The 19,157-nt window shown below is 37.9% G+C and overlaps 1 protein-coding gene across 4 annotated transcripts in view; it reads right to left on the reverse strand.

Annotated features, from left to right (window-relative positions):
• Positions 1 to 654: 654 nt before the first annotated feature.
• The window catches only part of TSPAN14 (tetraspanin 14), a 38,172-nt gene continuing 19,669 nt past the window's right edge, over positions 655 to 19,157 (reverse strand). For all 4 annotated transcript variants that reach the window (XM_052677621.1, XM_052677618.1, XM_052677620.1 and 1 more), the window contains exons 3-9: positions 15,720 to 15,770; positions 11,810 to 11,956; positions 10,810 to 10,980; positions 7,768 to 7,893; positions 6,126 to 6,170; positions 5,538 to 5,657; positions 655 to 4,473 (exon numbers count right to left, since the gene is read on the reverse strand). In XM_052677621.1, the coding sequence (XP_052533581.1) occupies positions 4,402 to 4,473; positions 5,538 to 5,657; positions 6,126 to 6,170; positions 7,768 to 7,893; positions 10,810 to 10,980; positions 11,810 to 11,956; positions 15,720 to 15,770 (732 nt within the window). In that variant the 3' untranslated portion in view covers positions 655 to 4,401. The remainder of the gene's footprint in view (positions 4,474 to 5,537; positions 5,658 to 6,125; positions 6,171 to 7,767; positions 7,894 to 10,809; positions 10,981 to 11,809; positions 11,957 to 15,719; positions 15,771 to 19,157) is intronic.

The following is a 19,157-nucleotide window of genomic DNA, read 5'->3' on the forward strand; positions in this document are numbered from 1 at the left end:
TTTTTTTTTAATCTTCTATATATACACACACACCTCAAGCAGCCAACACTAAGGTTGCCATTTTTAACGGAAATGATCCAGCCTTAACATTCTACAGCACTTATCCTAGATAAATGAACAATAAATCCATTATCTATTGGCTAAATGTTTCTGATCTTTCTAAAACTCAAAGCAAGTTTTTGTTTTAACGTTTTAAAGTCAAAACGGTCAATACAGACACACCAAATTATCAAGTAAACCTCACGTTCACACCTGTTAGGTTACTTCCCTTCTGCACTCAATGATTTCAGGACCATTGCTCAGGTAGAACAAACCTGACTCTCAGTAATTAACCAAGTGACACCTAGACTAGTGGTCATCACAGTACAAACATCAGTTTATAACTTGTTCTTTTTTAAAAAATATCTGCAGATTGCATAACTGTTTCTCTGCGAACTGACTTTCAACTTGCATTTTTTGCATGGCTTTCCATTAACAGTGAAGAGAAAAGCACACAGGCCACCTATAATTCATCAGTCAAGACTGGAAAAAAAAAAAATCAAGAATTATGTTGAGTAAAAAAAAAAAAAAACTTAAGTATTAGCACACCTTTACCTCACAGAGGATAATAATAATAGCAGTAGTGATAGCAAGCAATAAATTTTAGAAAACAAATTCCAGCAGTACAAAACATTTATTTTATTTAATCAAATGTAAGGCTTGAGAAAAAAAAATTATATATATATATATACACACACACACACACACACCAAAAGTCATTCAGAAAAGCCATCTCAGAAGAGACACGATCTCCCCTTACACAGGATAAACATTCAAACTGCATGAAAACCCACAGGCAGTATGGGAAGGAAAAGGAAAGGACAGAGTGAAGAGACAAAAAAGCAAGGTAATGCTATATATAAACCAATTGCCACATGACCCTCAATGTACTTGAGGTATAAATCTATCCACATGGCACTGTACAAGAGTCAACAGAAATAAAGACCCCCTTGGCAAGTAATATTCAGACTTTTAAGAGGTGACTGATGTTTCTTTGGTCACTGCACTCTCATCTGTGCTCATATTCATCCTCCTTTTTGTAAACAAACTAAGTGTTCAAACACGCATAAGAAACAAGAGCAGTTGTGTTGTCAGAACCAATTGAGAAATAAATACATTGCGTCACAGAAATATATTGTGCTCATTCCTGATAAATAAAAATGATCACATGTTGAAAAGTTCCCTTCGCTCAGTCCAGTTATTCAAGTCTGAACTCATATTTGATATCTTCATTAAAAACCTTACTTTTGTCGTAGTGTTTGTGGAGTTGTTCCAAATGCAACCAATAAAAATCTCAACATCATCAATTTATCAAACCTATCCCTGCAAAACTGTTGATTTGCTTCTCCTTCGGGGCTTTAGAGCAGGCTCACACTCAACTGCTTATTCTGACAAGACTTGTTTAAACCATAAGCTAAATGGTTAGGCATGAAGTCACTGTGGGTCCATACAAAAGGTGCTAAATAAAACTGTAAGTACAAAATGGTAAGAAAGCATTCCCATTCCGAGTCTGAAATTACAGTAGCCACATGTACCACCATCAAGGGTGGTGGTTTAAATGCTCAGAGGTAAAACAGCCTACAGCCACAGGATTTTAAAAATTTTACTGAATAAATGCACAGAAGTTTATCCATGGTGAAAACAGAAAATGTTCATGAATGTAAAGAGCCTCAGATAGGTTGAAAAAGTTCCAAAAGATTCCAAAAGATTCTCAGTTCCAAAAGATTCCAAAGAGTATTGATACTACAAAGTTGGTGTTAACATGGCCAAGGCCAGTAAGAACAAACTGTAGAAAGACTTTTAATCAGAAAGACTGATTAAATTCTGCTTTGCATACAAACCAGAATATCGAAAAACCAAAAGAAATCAAGTATTCATTTGTCTTCAGGAATCTTGGCAAGGATCTGCAGACAGTGGAACTCTGATGGATGGAACAGGCCCTTGGTGGCAGCTAACTTCAGTGTGTGAACTCCATTATTGACCTTGTTGAAGCCATGATGATTTTCATCAACTCTTGAAACAACTTCCCAGCACTACGTGCCTTGTGTCAAAAAAAATGGCACAGTGAAATGTACTCCATGATGCAATTTTCAATATGATGTTTTACAAACAGAAAGTTACAACAGGAAGTATTCTCCAATCTTATATACATCAGATTATTACACAGAATAGAGCAAGCTGGTTGTAATAGTTTCGAGCACCAGAGTTAAAAGCAAACGTTACAAAAAGTTACAAAACACTGCTTTGTTGCTTGCAAAGTAGCAGTAACTGCAGCAAATGTTTGGCTGCTCCTAATGAACTACATTCAACAAAAAGGTAATACAGACCACAAATTCAAGGCTCTGCAGAAGAAATGCATCTTGCCCTTCCTTCATTGATCTACAGCTATTTTTCCCTTTTTGCATAATGAAGCTAAAGAAGTATCACAGTGCACTTCTATAGATTTTACTTACAGGTTTTCCAGACAAATAATATTGGACTGTTCTCTGTTCTAAGGAAATCAGCCAACTTGAGACAAGCTTCTTTGTCCTCTTCTGTCTCAATCACTAGCCAGAAAAAGAACTATAAAGCTGCATTGAAATATACATGAGAAGTACAGCATGGCCTGCGAAGTGTTTCACAGGGTAAAGAGCTACAAGAACATCTGGACAAGCAACACAAAGATTCTTACTGCAAGTCAGCTTCTGCCAGTGAAACATTCATTAATACATGCGTAATACAAAAATGGAATTAAAAGATTTAGGAGTTTGGTTTCCTAAGAAGGCCATAGGCTTTGGAAATACAACTAGCAAGTTCTTCACACAGACTACATGTAGTAAAATATCATTAGAAAAATATATACTTCTTTAAAATTTACACTCTCAGGCACTGTTAAAAAAAAAAAAAAAAAAAAAATCTGCTCTCCCTGAAAAAATGGGTGCCACTGGAAGCAGTAAACACTGTTAGTTATACAGCCTACTGTAAAACCAACAACTACTTCCTAGAAGTTTTCATCCATATACATCCATCTTTGACAGATTAAAATAGTATGCCAGGCGTGGCTGTGCTTCTGCAGCCACTGCAGTCCTAATCCAAAGACTTTCAGACAAGACTGGCCATCTTACTGAACTTCAGGAAAAAAAGGATGGTAAGAAGAGTTCAGTTTTCTTCCGGAAAAAGTAAAAACAGTAAAAACCCACAGAAGTTATTTCAGTAGAAGTACTTTGGTTTGATACCATAAGAAGAAATGGTTCTTATCAGCACACTGTGATTGGCATTTGAACCACGGATTAGAAGACAAACAGAACTGATGATTTAGTAACTTTATAGAAGATTCATAAAAAATTCAAAAGCTAGTGTTCTACTAAGTGCAGACTTTCTGATAATAAAAAAAAAGGCCAGTAGTGATTAACGCTGAATCTGAATGTTTTCATCAACTTTGATACTAGCAATTAGGGCTTGTAATGATCAGCATAGCAAAGAAACCAGAGGAAAGGAAAACAAGTCCAAAGCTAGCATTAGCATGCTTGCTAACTACTGAAACAAACTGCACTTCCAAAATTCTGTGGGCAGCACTTCTTAAAAAATAGCACTGAACAGTAAAAAGCTACACATTTTTAAAGAGTTTTTTCCTTTTTCTATAAATAAAGACTATTTACATTTTTTCCAGACAGGAAACAGCACTAGGGATTCACATTCCCTTGCCTGAAATGGAGATTGCTAACATATAATACTATAGAGTCAGACTTTTCCCCTCATGCATTTTCATAACTGCTTGGGTTACTCAAGCTATCCAAGGCTGAACATAAGTTTCTGCTTCTGCTTCATTCCCGGTCAAAGAGAAATACCCCCTATTTCTGCACAACAAAGAACAAAAGAACTGGAAAATTTGTGATATTTGCTTCCATTTCCAATACCACCATGATGACAGTTGGTGGTCAACTTGCCCAACTGACTGCATGAGTCTACTATAGAGACTACAACCTTTTCAATATTCTTAAGAGATCAGCAGGCCTTCTGAAGAGATTACAACACTGGAAGCGATGATAGTTCAGAGTAAAATCAAAACAATCTTCATGGTAATTCTTCAAGGAAGGAGCTTAAAGCAGTTCCATTGCTCCTTCCTACAAGTTTAAAATCAGTTCTGACAACTTGGGAAACTTCCATTTCTTCCTCACCAGAGTTCAGTTCTGATGCACTGAGTTGTCTCGTAAGAAAAAAGGCAGACGGATGAGCTGCAGATTCTTTTTTGTACCAGCTTGAAGCAAAACTCATGAGCAGGTAATACCAGGAGTATTTCATGGTCTGGGCATTTCTTTCCACTTTCATGTCTGACCAAGAATAGTAAGATATACTTTTTGCAACATATGTTCGATTTTATATTCAGAAGGCATTGCCTGCTTTTACAGCTTCAATATCAGAAATCAATGTCCTGGCTAGGAAAATTCCAAAAATCTAAAAGAAAAAAAGAACAAAAAAAAAGTGTGAAATGTAATATGTGCTATGTACCAGTCTGCAAGTAGATTCTGAGACATAGAGCCTATTACCATTATCCATTATTGCAGAATGAGAACCAGCTTGTATGTTCAATGCACTTCAGTCAATGCAACTACTCTGTTGTGAATAACAATGCATTGATGAAGCATTTGTAGGCTCAGACACCACTTTGTAGCTAGGATCATCTGTTAGAGCACAGCTATTACTAAACAGTAAAGAAGCAGCAGAATCTAGTAGAAGATATAACTGATAAGAAAAAGATGATTTATGCAATGCTTCAGAAGTGCTCAAAATAATATTCCATCTCTAGACATCCTACAGGTGGAAGAAACTTAGCCAAGTTTACTTGGGTCTCATAACACTCAGTTTTAGCAACAGAAAAATTTGAAGTCAGTCAAGTCGTTCCAAACAATGAAAGTGAAAACCATCTTGAAAGAAGGAATTTGATATGTACTACTGAGAATCTTGATTCATTCTCTTTGTTGCATCAAGCACAGAAAAGGTACTGTAAGAAGTCAGAGGAACTCTACCACAGTTCCGCTAATACCATATTTGCAACTTCTTCACCAGCTACTCTGCTTGTCTATTCTTGATCAGTATGCTGTATATTTGCTCAGTATGCTGAAGTATGCTGAATGGGAGTCTTAGCATGAAAAATAAAATGGAATTTCAGGCTTTTTTTTTTTCCCCGTGTTTGTGCTATAAGGCTGTAGTTCTGATCTACACCGAGCAGACTGCCAGATCTCCTCTTCCACCTGATATAGTGAAATATTAAAATTACATCATATTTATATAAAAATAGAATAGTACGTTGTTATGTTCATACACAGTAAAATATATCATTATGATGTATCATAATATACTCTACAATTATATTTTTATTATGACCTTCATTTCTTGGAAAAAAATAGTTTTGGCATAAGGAAATCAACCGACCTCAACTTCAACCTAAGTCTCTACAAATGCTTTTGTTACCCTGCCCTCATACCCAAGAAAAAAAAGCAATAACAAAAGCAACTAACCTGTAGCAGTGAGATAGCTATGAAGACACCTGCAACAACGTAGATATTTCGAGGCAACCAAGCTTCCAGAGCAACGATACAACCTTTGATGAATATCTGATCATCCCACTGATTCTTGCTCTGAATGAGAAGAATTCAAGAACATCACTTTTCTGCTCAAGTTCATTGTAACAGTCAAGTCACATATGAAGGGATATAGTAAAATTTGTTAGATATGTAGTAATATTTGAAACAATTTCAGAAATACACAGACATGCCCAAATTAACTCAAAGGAGGTCAGGACATTAGTATCTTCCTACAATTCCTATTATTAGAATACTTCAGAATTAGTAGAAAGTGGAATTCAGAAATTGTATACTAGAACTAATACAGACACTCAAAATGGAAGTCATGCCCCCTTTTCAAATGGGAATTTTCCTTTAACTGTCCTGTTATTTTTTTCCACTTTCTCAGCTCTGAACAGAAGAAAAACTCTGCCATTCTTTACTAATAGCAGGATGCAGCACTGTCTGTGCTGACTTAAGTATTGTCCTTTTTTATTATTATCTACACAGAAAGCAGGATAGACAAAGGTTCTAGCACCATACCTTTTTCCTGACATCATAGCCACACTGTGTATTCACAACTTTTTGCTGAAAAACAAGGATTAAAAATATATCAGTTGAATTCTGCTTGCTTCTTTTCACACTAAGTTCTGTCTTAAATTCACAAACAAATCAGTACTGCACAAAACAGCTCTTTTAGAGAACATTTCAGTAAAAATAAGATAGCAAAGCATCAGAACACCAGAAAGGTATAACGTCCAAGTGGACAGAAGGTCAATTGGAAAGTAAGCATCCTCCACTACAGTTTCCAGCTTCTCTTGTTGGCTTTCATCCAGCAAGGACTACTGAACATGACATTTAACAGCTGTACTGACAGCCTTCAGATAAAACATCTGTACTTCCAAGATCGATATCATTTTATCTCTTTCACATAATGCCTAAACGCTGAGATAACAAAGGTACCACACTGATTTTTGTAGTAAAAAAAAAATATTCCTTACTACTCCATCATTTCATGTGGTTATCCTTGTTCGTGAATACCAGTACCAGATAGATAGCTGCAAGCTACTAGAGTGTCTTTACAGTTGATAAATCAGTCTCACATAATCCAGCTTCGAGATAAAACTACCGTAGACAAAAAAAAGTTCCAGTTATGTCTCAAACACCACAAACACCTTCCAGATTCCAATTCCACAAAGCCCAACAACAGTATTATGCTCCAAAGATGCTTCTTTTATGATACTTTTGTTTCCTTTCCCTATGAGACTAATCAAACCTATTTACTGCATAATTACAGAATTGCTTACACAGTATGTAGTGAATTATATCAAAATGCTCAAAAGAGAATGGCAAATTAAAGAAGTTTACATTTAACAATATCTCCAAGTATAACATCAACAACAGAAAAGACCACAGTGAAATAGCACAGTTCTGAATTAAAATAAGAGTTACCAGAGAATCTGAACTTGGAATACTTTCCTGACAAAATCTTTCTTTGGCTGACTCCATGATCAAAAGCCTTACCTGGCTTACTTCCAAGGTAGGTTACAAACAACCTACCACGGTTATCTCCCTTAGATGAGGATTGCCGAGTTGACCTGAGCAACAACTACTACACAGCATTAATTTGTGTCTGTTTCTGCTTCCTTTGCAAGGATCAGATTCCTACAGCTTCATAAGCAGATCTAACCATTGAGTACCTAAGAACTGCCAAAAGCCAAGAATTGACTCAGGCACTTCCACCTCAGTCTGTGTACGAGCCAGTTGCTGATAACCAAAGGCATGAGCAAGGACAGTAACTCCTACTTGTCAGGCAGAGAGGTGCTGTACAGCAGCTCTAAGATGGGGCACATGTGCTGCTTCAACAGTAGATGACAGAGCTTGAAATCAAGGCCTGGGGAATAAAACAGTATCAACAGCCAATGTTCACAGACTTCAATCACGTAAAAACACCTTCTGAATTCCTAATGACAAGCAATACATTTTCAGCCATATAAGAGGCTGACACATCTATTCTATCCTCTAGAAAGAACAGAGCAGTAACAAAAAGAGAATTTGGCCATTAATAATAATTTTTGATATTTAGAAGACTTCTTTAAGCCCTATGTGTCACACCATATTCAGGAAGTACTTCCTGTCGTAACTCTTCAATAACAGAAGGATACCAAACCAGGAAACAACTTACAGCAGGATCAGGTATACAACAGGAGAATGGAACACCACATTTCTCACGACTTTTGCTTTCACTGCTGCAGTTGAAGTATATGTTGAAATCCCAGTCATCCGGGCCTTGGGCACCACAGCAATGGTTCTGCAAGAGATAAACACCTGCTATGTGGGGATATTTTATAGATAATGTATTCACTGAATAGCTCTCTGGAATAATATTTGCTCAACTTTCCTATACGTCGTATATTCCTTATGGTTGTAAGGAATCGATGGCAACACAAGAGTAAAACAAACTGAATAATCAATACAGCATCTCTACAAAACAAAGGAAAAAAAAGCACCATTTGGCATAATGTTCTTGGAAATAGATGCTAACACAACTGGAAGCATCATAAAAACTGTCACTTGAAATGTAACCACCCGATGTTATCCATGTTAGCCAAATCCAAAAGAAATATGGAAAACTATTTCTTTAACTTTGTGATTTCACTTTTAAGTCTTCACGAAACAATCAGTTTTTCCCCCTTTGTTCACCCTGAAAAATGGATCAAAACATCTGTGAATATACTTATTTTCTTTCAAATGAGAAAATTTTCATACCCATGTGAATTAACTGACATAGCCTTATTCATTTGAAGGTCAGTCAGCTCTATGATTGTTTCGCATTAAGTTTCTTGACCTAAACAGTGCAATGTAAATTTCATAAATACAGATCAGGGAAATCCAAACATTTCAAAGAATTTTCAAGTTTTAGAAGAGGTGAAAGTTGGTTTCTCATTAAGTTATGTTTTGCAGTTCACTGACCTGTGCTACAATTTGTGTACTTAAAATGGTTTATTACACACTTTCCTGGTACCTCATGAAGTTTCCTAGCATCTCTAACGTTACTGATGTTTGAAGCAGCTAGGAGCAGCATCACCTTACAAGAAGCTGCCCTTAGTACCAAACACCAAAGAAAGCAGTACTGAAAACCATCCAGGCAGCTTAAGTCAGAGGACTGCTTCACATACTATGTTAACACATGAGTGAAATAACCAAATATGTACAGCTGCTGGTAATATACAACAGTCCATATAGTATACAGTATAAAAACATGTTTTGCTATCAAAGTGAACTGTAAACACAGATTTTTAAGCATGATCTTCTAAAATATAGGAGACAGACAGAAAAGTGACCTTTTACAAAAAAAAAAAAAGAAATGTTTTACCTCTTTGTGAAGTACTTCCTCAATTTCTCTCCATACATGCAGACATAAATTTAAAAAAATCAGAAAAATCACCCTCACTGATTGTTTCTAGAGTGTGAATGCAAAATAATCTAACTGAAAGCCACCAAGCCCTTATTAGCAACGGGCCTTGCAATCTCCTCTCCTAGCAACTAAGTATTTTAGGACAAAAAGAGCATACAACTATTTCAGGCTTCCTTGAGTACCTACAGAATAGCTTTCCACAGTTTAAAATCTTTTTTGCTTTCAGATGAGACGCTTCTCAGAAGCGTGGCTTCATCAAGGGCATGTCCTACCTGATAAAGTATCTTTTTTTTTTTATGGCAACATAATTGTAGCAGAGGACAAAAGAAGAACTACTGATGTCATCTATCTGGACTTCATAAGGCCTTTGACACAGTCCCCCATGATATCCTTCCCTCCAATTTGGAAAGATACAGATTTGGTGGGTCGACTGTTAGATGGATGTAGAACTGGTTGTAAGATTGTACCCAGAGAGCGGTGATCAATGGCTCAATGTTCAGATAGAGATCACTGAGCAAGTGGCATCCTCAGAGGTCAGTACTTGGATCAGTGACCTTGAACATCAGTGACACTGACAGTGGGAACGAGTGCATCCTCACCAAGTTTCCAGACGATACTAAGCTGTGTGGTGCAGTCAACACACGTGAGGGATGGGATGCAGTTCAAAGAGACCTAGACAGGTTGAACAGCAAGCCTAGGTGAACCTCACGAGACTCAACAAAACCAAGTGCAAGGTCTTGCACCTAGGTCATAGGTAACTCCCAGTATCAGTACAGGATGTTTAAGGATGGAGCATAGCCCTGCTGAAAAGGACCTGAGGGGACCTGTGAATATTAAGCTGGACATAAGACAGCAATGTGCCCTTGTAGCCCAGAAAGCCAACTTAATCCTGGACTGCACCAAAACAAGTGTGGTCAACAGGTCGAAGGAGGTGATCCTGCCCCTCTACCCTGCACTGGTGAGATCTCTCCTGGAATACTGCATCCAGACACGGAGTCCTCAGTACAGAAAAGATGTGGATCTGAAAGAGCATGCCCCACAAAAACTAATGGAGACGGGAAAGTTCGTGGAAGACCTGATAGCAGCCTTTCAGTATTTAAAAAGAGGCTCTAAGAACGAAGAGTTCGGACTCCTTAGCAGAGTCTATTGCAATAGGACAAGGGGAAACAATTTTAAATTAGAATAGTGAGGTACTGGAACAGGCTGAAACTATGATTCTATGATTTCAATAGAAAAAGTCAAGGCATTCACAATTAGAACACCACTGTATCTCAGATGTTTTGTTTAGCTTGGAGAAGAGAAGGCTCTGGGGAGATCTCATTGTGACCTTCCAATACTCAAAGGGAGCGTATAAACAGGAGGTGGAATGGCTGTTTACGAGGGTGGATAGGGATAGGACAAGGGGGAATGGTCTTAAACTGAGACAGGAGAGGTTTAGGTTAGATCTTAGGAGGAAGTTTTTCACCCAGAGGGTGGTGAGGCACTGGAACAGGTTGCCCAAGGAGGTTGTGGATGCCCCATCCCTGGAGGCATTCAAGGCCAGGCTGGATGCCGCTCTGGGCAGCCTGGTCTGCTGGTTGGTGACCCTGCACATAGCAGGGGGTTGGAACCAGATGGTCATTGCGGTCCTTTTCAACCCAGGCCATTCTATGATTCTATGATATCTAACACTCTCAGTAAAGAAACAGAACAGCACAACTGTCACATGGCACTACTAGCTAAAGACCATGATCAATCTGAAAGAGGAAAACTTCCTTAACTACATACTCTCCCAGAAAACAAAGGAAAAATGACAGGTAATGTACTTACAATTTTCTGTAGCGAATCAATGAGGTTCTGGAGGTCAATATCATCTCGATAGGACTTAATGTTATTCTCAAAGAACTCCTTGACTTTGTCTCTCACCCAGTCCTGGAACAAGACAGCCAGAACAGCCACTGCCAGCTCCAACAGAAATATAAATACAATCGTTCCACAGAACTGTAGAAGAAAAAGTCACAAATTAGAAGATATTTATCTCTTTGAATGCATTCCCTATTCTATTAGGAAAAGATTAAGACATGTTAAAACTCTTGCTCAGTGTAGATACTATAAAAAGAAGTGACTGCTAATTGAGAATATAATGGAGAAAAAAAAAAAAAAAAAAAAAACAACCAACAAAACCAAACCTAGAAGCTGAGTTATTTTTCCATTTTGGTTATGTGAAGTCAAAAGTGAAAATAAGCACTAATCTACAATCATTACACACAGCAGCTGGAATATTAATATATAAGAATCTGCAAAACACAGGATTTTGTGAGCTGTTCTCATTTTAATTATTTCTTTTGCCCTACTTAACTGTTTCTGAATTTAAATAAAGGACATCTCAATACAAAAGTAAATGTTTCAGATCTTTTAGTTAGTCATTTAAGTGCCCAATTTTTGCCCACTAAAAACTTAAAAGAGATTAAGCCCCTAAGCGATTTTGTTTGCCCAAAGCCACAACATGATCTCCTTTCAGTAACTTTCAGCTGTGTTTCAGAAACATCACTTCATGCTATTACGTATTAAATTACATTACAATCTGAAATACATAAAAACATTGCTGCACTAGCAGAATGAATGAAAAAAATCCTTTTTTTTCTAGGCGCAGGGCTAAAATACTTTAGTTTACATCTATTCTTCTGTCCCTTAAAGAAGTTTGTCAGGGACTGAGCTCACCATATGCACTGTAATAAAATGCACGCCACAAATTACTTTCTTTTTCCTTCACCCATAGTTTCATACTTCCACATACACATTGATTCACACATGTAATGATGTTACTCACAAACTTCAGAAGGCAGATGTTTTCTCTCAGAGCTCCCACACAGCCAGCAAATCCCAAAGTAAACATCACGATTCCCACGACTAAGACAAGCACCACTGGATCAAGACCATGAAGACCAGTCACCTTTGTTAGGTCAGATAACACACCCTGAAAAACGGAGTAACAGAAATATGACCACTACAGCCACTTTTTATTTCCTGTTTGGAATTGTAATGATTCTTACAAGATCCCAAATTAATTGGTTACAAATCCTTCAGCTTGCAAACTGAGACCCGCTTGGAAAGGTTTGATCACAAAAGGGTTGTTAATGAAATTACTTTTCTTTATCCCAGCAAGTATTAATGCCAACTCAAAGCTATAGACTCTTACTGAGCAATCTAGTGCAGTCATACGTTTCAGACTACCTATGTCTATTTGCCAAACAAGCTTCCACCAGATGGTGCCAAAAGCTCAACACTACCACTGAGTATCCACATCATTTGGAGCCAACAGAACTAATAATGTATATTAACTTGAAATATATCTATCAGGAAAAGAGAATTTGCCCAAGGTATTCTCTCACTTTTTAAGTGCATACTTAATTAACAAAAATAGTGTTTTGGAAATAAAGCATTAAAAGGTAAAGTTAACGTTGAAAAACTTCATCAGCTAATGGAAAGACACTGAGTAATAGTATTCTCAAGATATTCATGATATGTACTCATGATACATACGAGTTGATCTTCTTTCACAACACATCTTGTCAGACCCATTAATTTGGTGATAGCAAGACAGCAGAGATGTGGTGTTCTTGTTTTGTTTCTTTTAAGATCAAAACTGACTGAAGGGACAAAAAACGTAATTGGATAGTAGAAATCAGAATTGCCTTGCCACTGCTTGTCTCTAAGAGCTGAAATAAACCATTAAGAAGTGGTCACAGTTTAGAGATTACCTATCATTCAAAAAGTCCTGGGAAGCAAAGACTCTTAGTAGTCCAATCAGTGACATTATCATCCTTACAATCCGTGAAGCCTCAAAGCTAACTATCATATCTGGCCTACTGGTGAACTTGAGTCCTACCTAATCAATCACATCCATGCCTCAGAAGCACTTGCCTCAGACATTACGAACAGGGAAGTCACATCAAGACTAAGTCAGCATCCTTGTGCAAGCAATAAGCTATGGAACTAATCACAATACAAACAGGATGCTGAAAGTTTCAAAGCTGTTTCTGGCTATCCACTTCCCACATCCGAACTCAAGCTTTCCTCAGACGTCTCTTGGAAGAGAACTTCCACCGATCAAAGCACACTGTGACAATAAGACAGGAACTAGGGTCTATTATTGACCCTAGGTTCAAAACAGTCTCTTCACGTTCACATTTGAAATTTACAACGTTCTCTTGTTAGTGTGGAGATTCTCAGTCTAAATATGCCAAGTAAAAAATCCTGAAGGAAGGAGGTCAGTCATAAGCAATTCAATTCAAGGGACTATTTCATCCCACCTTATTCATCTAAGGATGCTTCTGCCAGTGACTATGGAAGGATGCTATTAAGACTTACCCCTCTCTCCCCACCAAAAATCAGCAATTTAATATATCACTGATGAGTTAAGAAATGCCATCAAATTGGATTTGTGGAATTGTTATTTGTTTGAAAAAATATGGAAATTTCTTTCAACAAGCAGGTAGCTCTACCTTCCCTTCATTCCTGCCCCAGATACAGCCTCCAGAATGAAGAATACTGTTGGAATAATCTCCTTCCCCAGCCACTGGTCACACAAGTGCTAACACAGCCCAGCAGGCAGAAGGCTGCCTTAGACCTGAAGGTACACTGTTGATATTCAGCTGAATGACTGACAGGAGGCCAATGTTTTAACTCCCAAACCTGCTTTCTAGGCAGTGAGCCTAGAAAGGCCTAGAACTGGCATCAGTACTCAGCTTGTACTGATGCCAGTTTTTTTTGACATGATGACTCAGGCTTATCTTGTTTCTAATACCTAAATCCTATAGTCATTTTTTTTTTTGATGACTTCTGTAATACCTCTCAGGCTACATGTTAACTTGAATCCAGCCTTTATTAATGTAAACTTAACATGTTATGCAACAACTTCTACATGACTGCTTGAAATAACAAGAACCACTTAAGAGATCATAAGTGTAGCCCAGTTAGATAAAAAAAAAATGCTGTATTTGACTCATAAGCATGATAATGTATGCCAGCGTGGGTAACTTTTTTTTTTTTTTTTTTTTTTAAATATATATATAAGTTACTTTCAACACTTGACACAAAATTGAGATGTTATCAGCTCACAGAGATACACAGCATTTACCTCCAGATAAAAAGAACACTCAGGAATCAAACTCGTAATGGAAAAGTTGATGACAAAAAAAAAAAAAAAAAACACAACAAAGAAGTTAAAAAGATCGATGTACTTCATGCTGCACTAAGAGACAGGATGTTTAAAACTCTTCTGTACTACCTTTAGTTTCCCTTTGGGTTGACCACTGCAAATTTTAGAGTGTTTTTCTTTTACTTCCCTTCTATTGTTCATTGAAACTTATCTGTAAATAGATCCACACTGACACACATCCACTACTGCAAAAGAACAGCATTAATAAGAAAATGTCCACACAAAGCAACTGACATAAAAGAAAAAGAACGTGCATTTTTTAAGAGTCATTCAGAAGATTAAGAACTCAGGAAAACCTTTTAAGTTCTTAGTTGTAGAACAGACAGTAGAAACAGTTCAGACAAAATTCAAGAAATAAAGACAGGAAAAGTCAACTATTTTAGCAAGGCTTTCATTTTCAGTAATGTTAGTGTACCGTAAAGGTCATTTGGCAAACTGAGCTAGTCATTTCCAACCACAGAGATCATATGTGCCTCTTTACACAACAGTCTGAAGCAGAGAAAAGCATATGAACATTACAGAAAACAAATTAAAGCTAAGCTTGACACCTTCTGAAACACACCTTCCATAAAGGATTAGAAAGAACATCATTTTATAGCAGGAGATAAAACCCAGAACCTCACTATATGGTCAGTTTATTGATACAAAGGCTCTATGGAAACGTTACGCTATCCTGGCAGTGAAAATGTACCACTCAGTAGCATGGCTCCAGAGTGAAGGCACGTGCCCTGCACTGTCAATTAAAATGCAGATAAGTCTGCAAACCACTGTCACTTTTTCCTTACTGCTTGCAGTCAAATGTGAGCCATGCTTCTACAACCATTCACAGTGGGGTAAACCATTCATTTTCACACCTATATGGTCTCTTGTGAGATGTGAATTACATAGAATTACATGTGAATTACATACATGCCCAAAGCCTTCCCTCTGTTGAGGAAGTTACACAGCTGAAAGAAACTTCAGCAAAACAAAAGCAAGAAAGTATAACTGAGTTGGGCCGTGCTGCCCCAATTTTCTTCCTCTCTATGGTTCACAGAATCAGGTCTGTAACTCCACAGGAAGTGGATAACAGATGGCCTTAAAATGAGAACACTACATAAAGATGATCTCACAGATGCATGCTAATTTTTTTCTTTTTACAGAAATCTTTTTCATTCCTTCCAAACATTAATAATCTTCCCCCATCCTTTTATTAGAATCAAGTATATTTTTAGAAAAAATGCTTTCAAAAGAGAAACAACCCATAGGGACTGCTCATAAAGATGAAATTTTCTTTTTAATTCTCTTAAACCCTGCTCTTACAAGTCCATAAGGAAGTATAAACTTATAGGGCCACAGCCTAATATCCAGTAATGGGCAAGAATAAAACTCCAACTACTTTCTATTTAGAAGATCTGAACGTGGTCCTGAGTCCAGGTCCTACATTTAAACTCCACTGCTTCCAGAGGAAATCAATTGTTTCACTAGGGCAGGAGAGGGCAGCCACCAAACAATGTAATACCAGTCATTTTACCCTTACCTTTTCACTCCATGCCCACAGTCCAGCTGCAAGGAATGCCATGCCAGCTAGCTAAAAAAAAATAATAATTAAAAAAAAAATTAGATACACTTATCAGCGAGAAAATGCATTCTCAAACACTTAGCCAGTAGCACTATCCTTGAGTAAACATTGTCTGCTGTCCAAGATAACATTCATGGAACATTCTTCCTTATGAGTCAAATTCAATGAAAGAGAATCTGCACCACTTCTATTCTATTCAATTTCTGCACTGTGAGAACTTCTTTCAGCGGTCTTTAGAATTTCACTACTCGCATTTATTTGAGAAGCACATACTAGATTCCAAAAGATTTATTTCACTAGTTCACTTTCTAGTTATTACCTATTGCCAACCCCAGACTGTAGCCATGCTTAACTTCTCATAACCTCAGTGGCAAGAGTCAGATGAGTTTCTTCCCTAATTAGACACAACTTCTCTTCTAACACTTCACCTTTTTTCAAGTCCTTTGAATTTAGCTAGTCCATCTTTTTACCTTCAACAAGTAGCAAATATAGCGCACAACAGACAAACTCCACACTAATTCTAATGCTGGCATAGTAAATACTTCTCAACTGCACTCACATGAAGTATGAAACCCTGTGTCCTTTATTTACTATCCTCAGGCTGTTTGCCTCCAACATCTACTTGGAATAATCAAGCTAAAATTACTTCTCTAGACAAGGTTACTACTCCCCTGCCTCCACATATGCACAAAACACTACACACACCCTAATGCTTAAAATGACATTCTAGCTTGTTACAGCTGTGAACAAGTCTACCTTAGCCATATGGAAGAGGTTGTTTCACTCCCACCCAAAGCCTACGTGCACATTAAGAAGTAAATTCCAGCACTCCAAAACAACCCTCAAACAGGGATCCTTTCTGCCAGGAAATGCAGCACCTTCCAGTAACTAAACAGGCATTACAGGCAATTCCCTGTAGCACAGACAAGAAGCAAAAATGAGACTTTGTTACATTCACCCAAGGAAATCCATGTAGATTTGATGTATTGCTGGGTTCATGGTCCCCAGGCTCTGAAATCGCACTCAGATAAAGCCAGAAGAGCTACAAGTGTTCTTCATGTCATCCTATCTAAATTACTGACATGATGAAGGAGCTGTATCCATGCATGCATCATGTCATATATTGGCAGTGAAGAAGAGAGGTGAACTAAACAAATCCACTCCCAATGCAGGAAGATACTAATCCAGTACAGGAGGAGTTACAAATAAGCAAAGAAGCACTAAGCAGGTTAAATTTCCATATGTTGTTTAACAGGTGTCCTTTGCAGACTGGCTGTCTTCCATTATAATTACCATCCTAATTAAACTGGAATAGATTCTTATGTATCTTTTAAAGTACATTCTAATTAGCTTGACTCATTCTCATCTGTCAACACGAACACTGCTCTTATTTGTTGATACAGAATGTTCAGTCCCACAAACCACTACTTTTGCAAAATTATTTGTGACCATTAAGGCAAACTAGTTGCAAGAAAAGTTGAGTTTACTGGAAAAAAAAAAAACCAAAAAAACAAAAAAACAAAAAAAAAAAACACCAAAATAAAAACACTCAAACTTAGCCTTAGCAGAGTCTAAACAGATAAATCTAGAACTTACCTCAACTTAGTCTTAAGCAATTCAGAATTTTCACTAGAAGTGGCCGAAGTACAGAAAGCAAATAGCAGTCACTTATCACAATTTTGCTTGAGAAACAAAAATATCAGGTTTAGGGCCTGGTTTCCAAGCCTGTCCAGGTCCCTTTGGATGCTACCCCTTCCTTCTACGGTGTCAACTGCATCCTCGGTTGGTGTCGTCCTCAAACTCACAGAGGTGCACTCAATCTCTTATGCTATTTCAGTGATAAAGATATTGAAAAGCACCAGTTCCAAGCACAAATGACAGCTTAGCATAAGCAGTGCCTGCCCCAAAGCAGTGGGACTCCTTAGATTATGCTGTGAGGATTGCCCTATGAACTCAGTACACAGCACTGCCTTTTTTTTCCTATCCAGGCTGTAGCAGAACACAGCTCCTGCAATAGGACCCTTACATGCAAATTGACTGCGTCAGCCTGCCTTGAGCTCTGATAAGAAGTACTGGGAATATATTCCCAATGAATTCAGTTTCAATACACACAGAATGTTACTCTCAAGGAAAAAAATTTCCACACCCTGGTAAACCCTGACATCATAGCTCTACCCACACTGGAGCAATCAGTAGCTTACAGTCTTTCCTTCCTATCCTTCTCTCTTTCCTGACTCGTCCTGTGGGGTCAGGAAACAGCCCAGTGGTGGATTCTTTTCTGTTTCTGGCCTAGCCTTGCTGTTTCAGGAGTTCCTGGAATGCAACCTAAGCTGCAAAAGCTAAGACCAATACTAGACTAGTTCTCTTACTTCTCAAAAATGAGCTTGGAAGAATACTCCAGAGCATAAGAGAAATTTTGCCCTTCATCATTACGTTCAGGACAAAATCACCAGACTCCTATAGTAGGAGTCCAAACTGCCTTTTTCTCTCCCCGCACCCAACTAAAAACACTTAAGAAGTACATTTGAACAAAGCTAACAGAATTAAAAGACAAAAATCAAGATGACAGCAGCTGGAAGCTACTTTATTCTCTCCTATCAATTTGAGATAGGTTTTGGCAGACTATACAAGCAATCCTTCACTGAAACAGGCACATCCCAGCTGTGGTGTAACTCTCGGACTACGTCGAAGGCTTCAACTGGAGACAAAACAGCAAACAAAGTAGATGGGTGACTTTTATTCCATAGGCTTCATAAAGCAAAAGCTGAAGGCTCAGATCAGAGCAGCACTCTAAAGACAGGGCACCATCAAGCTCCACCCACCATGCTGACTCCTCTGGGGCTTTCACAACAGGATAACCCAAGTGTGGAATGAATCAGCACAGCAAGATGCCAGAACCAAGCCCTTCCTCTGATGCTATTGCAACTTCTTTATTTCATTACACTGGATGAAGCTATCAGAGTGGGGGGTAAGAGATGTAGACTCAAAAAGCAGCTCTGAAAGTCAACACGAGATCCAGTCTTGCTGTATAGGTGATTTCACTCCCAAGCACTCACTGCAGGGCTCTGTCCTGATGGTTGCATTACTGCCTCTTCTCTGCTCATTAAATGAGTATACCTGGAGAAGCTTGATCTTAATAGCATGCTTAAAAGTTAAGAAAACAAAGGAAACTCATATTAAAATTGTGCCTAAGACAAGCATTCCTATGACTCCGTCCCACCTCTTAAAGGAAAAGCCAAGCACAAAGAACAGAAAAATGACTGCAAGTTAGTCATGCACAGCTTAAGGTTAGCAGAATTGAAGCTTCTACAGTTGAGTTGTCTTTTTAAAAAAATTCCAAGGAATGCAGAACTACTTATTTCTAGAAATTGCTTAAGCTGTGAGACTGCAACAGAA

This window comes from Tympanuchus pallidicinctus, unplaced genomic scaffold, assembly GCF_026119805.1.
Source record: "Tympanuchus pallidicinctus isolate F22 unplaced genomic scaffold, pur_lepc_1.0 scaffold16, whole genome shotgun sequence".
Classification (NCBI taxonomy): Eukaryota; Metazoa; Chordata; class Aves; order Galliformes; family Phasianidae; genus Tympanuchus; species Tympanuchus pallidicinctus.